This window comes from Triticum dicoccoides, chromosome 3B, assembly GCF_002162155.2.
Source record: "Triticum dicoccoides isolate Atlit2015 ecotype Zavitan chromosome 3B, WEW_v2.0, whole genome shotgun sequence".
Lineage (NCBI taxonomy): Eukaryota > Viridiplantae > Streptophyta > Magnoliopsida > Poales > Poaceae > Triticum > Triticum dicoccoides.
Window position 1 is genome coordinate 19,724,546 of NC_041385.1, and position 6,215 is coordinate 19,730,760.

General features: G+C 43.4%; 1 protein-coding gene across 2 annotated transcripts; it reads left to right on the forward strand.

The window, feature by feature from the left end:
- The first annotated feature begins 653 nt into the window (after window positions 1-653).
- LOC119280561 (zinc finger BED domain-containing protein RICESLEEPER 1-like) lies at window positions 654-2,371 on the forward strand. Of its 2 annotated transcripts, XM_037561373.1 has the most exons (5): window positions 654-1,101; window positions 1,233-1,660; window positions 1,746-1,840; window positions 1,931-2,001; window positions 2,078-2,371. In XM_037561373.1, coding segments are annotated over exons 1-5 (843 nt in total). In that variant the 5' UTR covers window positions 654-853; the 3' UTR covers window positions 2,079-2,371. The 2 variants fall into 2 exon arrangements, with proteins under 2 accessions (XP_037417270.1, XP_037417269.1); XM_037561372.1 differs by having other exon boundaries at window positions 1,931-2,371.
- The last annotated feature ends 3,844 nt before the right edge of the window (window positions 2,372-6,215 follow it).

Consider the following 6,215-nt stretch of genomic DNA (forward strand, 5'->3'; position numbering starts at 1 on the left):
GCTGGAAGGGCGTCATGGCTCAGCCTGGACGACACGAGCAAGCTCTGCGGCCCGCTCGTGGCCCGTTCACGACCGGACCGTACGGTCTAGGCCCGGTAGAAAAACAGGACGGGCCAGGCCCAGAAATACAAACCGCAAAAAGTTCGGTCCGGTCCGGTCTTTAACCGGGCCGACCGAGCGGACCGCTGGCGCAGCAAGGCCCATCTGGCTGGACAGATCGAGGCATCGAGCGAACCCCCTCCCCTCGTTCCATTCCCCCTCCCCCCCTCCCCTCGCTCTCCTCTCCTCACAGCGCCTCCTCCTCTCCAATCCCAAACCCTAACCCTTCATCGACGGCGCCATCGCCCGCGGCCTCTCCCCTTCATCGACGGCGCCATCGCCCGCGGCCTCTCCCCTTCATCGACGGCGCCATCGCCCGCGGCCTCTCCCCTTCATCGACGGCGCCATCGCCCGTGGCCTCTCCCCTTCATCGACGGCGCCATCGCCCGCGGCCTCTCCCCTTCATCGACGGTGCCATCTCGTCCGAGTACGAGCTGGAGGAGCACGTGTACGTCGGGGACGCAGCAAGGCCAGCACGCCATCGGTCCCGTCTTCCCTGGTTCCTCGCCGAGCGCCACGAAGAGGAAGAGGTAACCTGACCTGTAACCCCGCCAAACTGAGATGATTCAGTGCTGAACTTAGATAGGTGATCTAGAGATCTAGTGTTTGAACAAGAAACTTTCTGAATTTTCTGAACTTATGTAAGAGTTTCTGAATTTTCTGAACTTATGCCCGTGATTATAAGGAAGCCTTGACCTCTCATGCTGGTTCCAATGCCAACTATGCTTGGGCGCCGACAAACGCAGAGTGGGACATGTATGACCTTATCTCTCCATTACTTGAGAGTTTGGCTGAGGTGACAAATGCATTTTCAGGAAGTTTATATCCCACTTCGAACATCTTCTATCCATACATTGTTGGTGTCAAGCTTGCAATCAAACGTGCAATGACTAGTGATAGTGACCACTACAAGGAAATGGGTGAAGCAATGTTGGAGAAGTTTGACAAATATTGGGAAGAAAAGAACAATGCCATGCTGATCGCAACCGTCTTTGATCCACGGTACATATGCTTGCTGTTTTCACTCCAATGTTTTTTTATTCATGTGCTTGCTGTTTTTTTATTATTGTGCTTGCTGTTTTTTTATTCATGTGCTTGCTAATTCACTCCAATGCTATCATCTTTCATCCTAGGTACAAGATGAATTACATAGAGTGGGCCTTTGGAGAACTATATGGAGTAGGAAGTACGAGGTGTAGGACTGAGATGAAAATCGTGGAGAAAGAGTTGGCGACCTTGTATGACAAATGTGTTTCCCAAGATAAGCGAGCTGGAAATGGAGAAAGTGTATCTTCCTCTACAAACATTCCTAGTATCCCGGTTCAAGCTGGGTATGAGTCCTTCTTATCGTCCCGTTCAACAAGAATATCAAAGAGTGAGTTGAGGAACTACTTAGAGGATGCGGTTGAACCTCGCAACAAGGCTCTTGATCTTCTTGGTTGGTGGAAAGTCAATGCTCCTAGGTACCCAATTATGGCCAAGATAGCCAGGAGGTTCCTTACTATCCCGGCTACCTCCGTGTCTTCAGAATCTACCTTCAGCACGACCGGAAGGATTTTAGGTATGTCAACTCGTACTAATGAACTTTGGATATAAACTTGTCAAGTTCTCATCCTCAAACTAGTTTGTCTACTTGTGTGTATTAGATGACTACAGGAGTTCGTTAAAACCGGTTATGGTGGAGGCATTAGTTTGTGGTGCAAGTTATATCAAGGGTGATCACGTTGACTTGAATCTGGTGGTATGTTTGCCATCTTTTCCTTACCTTTTTCTTTCTTTCTTTTTTGGTCTTGTTGTGGTGTGAGCATTTGTCGAACTTCCACACTTGTAGCCGAGGGATGAGAATGAAGAGGATGATGTTGAAACCATCAAGTTACCCATCGTGGAGGAGATCAACGATTGGTAACAATTCTTCCTACATGTTTCACTTGGTATACGATACCAAACATTATTTATGTGAATGTTGCTTATCTTGTAGACACTCATCATGTGGATGTTGATCTTGATCTTGCTATTTTGGAGACGAATGTTAAAGTGATCTTTCTCATGGGAAGGCTACTTTTGCATTTGGGTTATGTTCGAACTTGTCAAGTCATGAACTGTGAAATGTCACAACTAGCTTGGAGATGAACCTCTCATTTGTGTTATGTTCAACTTGCCAATTGACATGGACTTGAAATTGTCATTGCAAGTTTGTAATCGTGTCGTTCAATGATGATAAGACATTATGTTTGTGGATGTGGTATTTGTGTTGCTTAACCTGATTTGTGCTATGTTTGCTGTCAAAATCAGTTGTTTTGATGTCCAAAAAACAAAGGAAATGCTGTCCGAATGTAGTTATTTTTACTGTCCAAATTTAGTCTAGTGCCTGCTGTCCAAATGAATTGTTTGTGGATGTGATATATCTGCTGTTCCTGTCCAAACTTACCTGAAAATGTAGTGAGGAGTGATGACTTATCATATTACATCCATTCGTAAGCTTGTCACTATGTGATGCCTAAACAGTAGCTAAACTTATCTACTTGTTGTTGCACTTTTGCTTTATTTACTCTCCAAAATCAACAGATGCCTAAACTAATGACTAGTCTGTTGCATGTTCTAGCATACACTTTGCTCCTTCTCTGAATAATAGGACCGGCAGCATGCATATGTCCACGTACAGTCAGTAGCTCAGCTAGTTTGGCTCAAGACCAGGTCATGGGATGGATCGTGCGATCGGCAGCTAGCTGCAACTGCATAAACAACAGCTAAATATGACCTATACGCAGCAAAATACAGTCTGCCAGGCAAGGTGACGGGCCGGTCCATTCGGTCCTCTCGGGCTTGACCGAGCTGGCCCCCAAACGGTCCGGTCCCAGAAAAGGAGCTCGTTGGACAGCTCGGTCCGGTCCGGACCGGACCGCCGGCGGCCGGTCCAAGTGGCGGCTCGGACCGGGACCGGACCGGCCCGGACCGTGTCCACCCTGAGTCATGGCATTGCCTGCGCTGGTGGTGGTCGATGAGATTATCACAAATGGAGAAGTTTATCTGAACCATTATGTAAACAATGCAGCATGGACTTATTGTAGAACTGAGATGAGAAAATGAAAATCAGCAGCAGTGAACGACAGATGTCGATTTTGACTCCTTCAGGTGATGCATGTGTATACTGAAGCTGCATTTACTGTATATTGCTGGTATTTAGTACAAACAAAATTCAATGAATGCCATGCAGATGATTCCATCGACTGCTGCTTCAGGTGATTGATCACTGTGGTAATTCACTTCTTGTGTCAAACTTCAAACGCAATAGGGGGCTGGAGGGAGGCAACAAAATTCCTGTCAATTAGTAGGTGTTTTGTGTGCGTGCCTTCAGTTGTTCAGGTAGCTGCATTCCAGTCGTCTGGTTCTTTAAGGCATTTGAATCTAACAATGTTTCTTTGTCTATGAGCTGAATGCCTATGGGCCTATGAGATCCAATTCATGTCGGTTGCGTACTCAGTGCATACCTATAACCCTGTAGACCGAAAGACCAAGGGGGTCTAGGTATTGAGAATCTCGAAGTTAAGAATAAATGCCTTCTTAGCAAGTGGCTATGGAACCTCTCTTCGGAGGATGATGCTATGTGGGCTCAAATCCTTCGCGGCAAGTACCTCCAGAAAAAAACTTTGTCCCAGGTTACAGTCTGGCCGACCGACTCGCCCTTCTGGAAAGGTCTCATGAAAGTCAAACAGGCATTGTTTAATAGGACAAAGTTTGTTCTTGGAAACGGCATGAGTACACGTTTCTGGGAGGATACTTGGCTCGGCGACACACCCTTGGCCATCCAATACCCGTCTTTGTACCGCATTGTTCAACGACGAGAGGTGTTCGTTGCATCGGTCTTTCAATCTACCCCCCTTAATATCCAGTTCCGACAAACGCTAGCGGGCAATTATTGGGAAGAATGGCTCCGTCTAGTTAGGAGACTGATGGAAGTCCAGCTTTCTCAATAACCCAATGAATTACGCTGGAAGTTGACTAAGTCTGGAGCATTCACGGTTAAATCAATGTATATTGATGTTATTAATTCGAACTCCATTCCTACGTCCAAGCATGTTTGGGATGTCAAAGTTCCTTTGAAAATAAAAGTGTTTATGTGGTTTGTCAGGACAACTTGATAAAGCATAATTGGACAGGACCTACTAGGTGTAGTTTCTGCGATCGGGATGAGACTATCAAACACCTTTTTTTGATTGCCGGCTGGCCAAGGTACTTTGGCAGACGGTCCACATTGCTTTTAATATCAATCCCCCGAATTCTGTTAATGCGTTATTTGGGACATGGCTTAATGGGATTGAGCCTGACTTAGCGAGACATATTTGGGTTGGAGTTTGTGCTTTGCTGTGGACTATCTGGAATTGCAGAAATGATTTGGTCTTTAACAGAATATCATGTATAATTTTTTGCTGGTCTTATTCCGAACTACGGCACTGATCCGTTCGTGGTCGCTACTCACCCAGACGGAGGCCAGGGAGCATTTGGTTACTGGGTCTTTCGCTGGGAGATGGTAGCTCGGGATATCTTCAACCGGTTTGGATGGCGGTCATGTAATAGGATAGGCATTTAGTATCCCTATCTAGTTTTAGCCAGCCGGCTGTGGCGTCTTTTCTTGGCTAGTTGATGTTTCTAGCCTTCTTTGGATCTGTATGAGCTTTATGTGCTTTTCTATGACTTTAGGAGATCTTTGGAACCATGTTGGTACTACTTTACTTTGATAATAAGATGGCCGTATGCATCTTTCTGATGCAGAGGCCGGGGAATCCCCCCTTTTCGAAAAAAATACCTATAACCCTGTAGCTCAATGCGTCTTTGATAAAATATTATTCCTGTAATTGGTAGCAGCAAACAAGGTCGTTAAAGATTTGATCGGAATATATATGGCAGTGAATGAATATTGATAGTTGGTCGAAATAAATAAGTAGTATATATATAGTATAGATGGGTAAAGGTGCTTATTAATTTAGTATGAACAAGTTGCAATATTATAGAGCTTATATGTTTTCTTCCTTCCGTCATAATGGTATTGTTCCGACTTTTCTTTTCTCATGAACAGGTTATATGATGCTTGCTTATGACATATTGTGCTTGCATTTCTAGTATCCAGAGATGAATGTAACATGTTCTAAAATAAGTTGAACAAACAAGTTCTAAAGTAGCTTTCATGCAATTTCCTAAACAATCTAAACAACACACATGCACATAAGGGATAACGTCATTGCAAACGAGGGTAGTAGAACTTATTTTTATATATCATTTTTTATTTTTTCCGTGGCAATGCACATGCATTCAGCTAAAGTAAAAATTGTCATGATGCACTTCAGTCACAGTTGAGTAGTGGAATCTTATTGTAGTAAAATTGTCTGAACCATTTCAATAAATTGTAGTACAACTTATTGGAGCGACTGACATAATAAATTCAGGCACAATTGCATTAACAAGTGAGTACTGAGTAGCAAAGTGATTGTTGCCGGTTCAAATATAAGAATGTGTCCTAGCAGCATAAGACCATTAAAACCAGTGGTACTATATTTCTTAGAAATATACTCTTACAACAAGGTGAGGTAGTAGATCATAGTGGCTTGCATCATGATGACTCTTTTTTATGTTAGTTTTCTTGGACCAGTTGAAGGTAACCTGAATCTTTCTTACATATTTTGGACTATTTATATTTTCCTTGTGTGATCCCACCAAAATATATTTTCATGCAGCTATTTCTAATTGAATTTAGACCTGGATGACTTTCAGCAGTCTTTTTTTTTTATTTTCATGCATGTATCAATAAAGAGGCATTCTTAATTGGAATGATAAAATAGCTATAACGAATATATATACTGATTTTGTGTTTGAGTTAGTGTGTTCTGTATTTCTGTCGTGATGAATGCCTCTTTTATTTGCCAAGCTTCTGAGCTCCTTTACAGGTCTCCTGTTGCGAAACTTATAGTTGACATATGCATTTCAAGGTTTTATCTTCTATGGCTGTATTATGTATCTTCTAGCACACAACCATTTGTAAACTGATTGTTTCTTGTATGAATGTTAGGATTTGGAAACTATAGATAGAAGATGCTCAAGCAGCCAGTTGCATACATTTCTTT

Bases quoted from the DNA above. Each gene is read 5' to 3' on its own strand.
- LOC119280561 (XM_037561372.1), top strand. From the start codon at position 854: ATGTATGACCTTATCTCTCCATTACTTGAGAGTTTGGCTGAGGTGACA. The intron at 1,102-1,232 runs GTACATATGCTT...CTTTCATCCTAG, and splicing joins GCAACCGTCTTTGATCCACG to GTACAAGATGAATTACATAG. The intron at 1,661-1,745 runs GTATGTCAACTC...TGTGTGTATTAG, and splicing joins CACGACCGGAAGGATTTTAG to ATGACTACAGGAGTTCGTTA.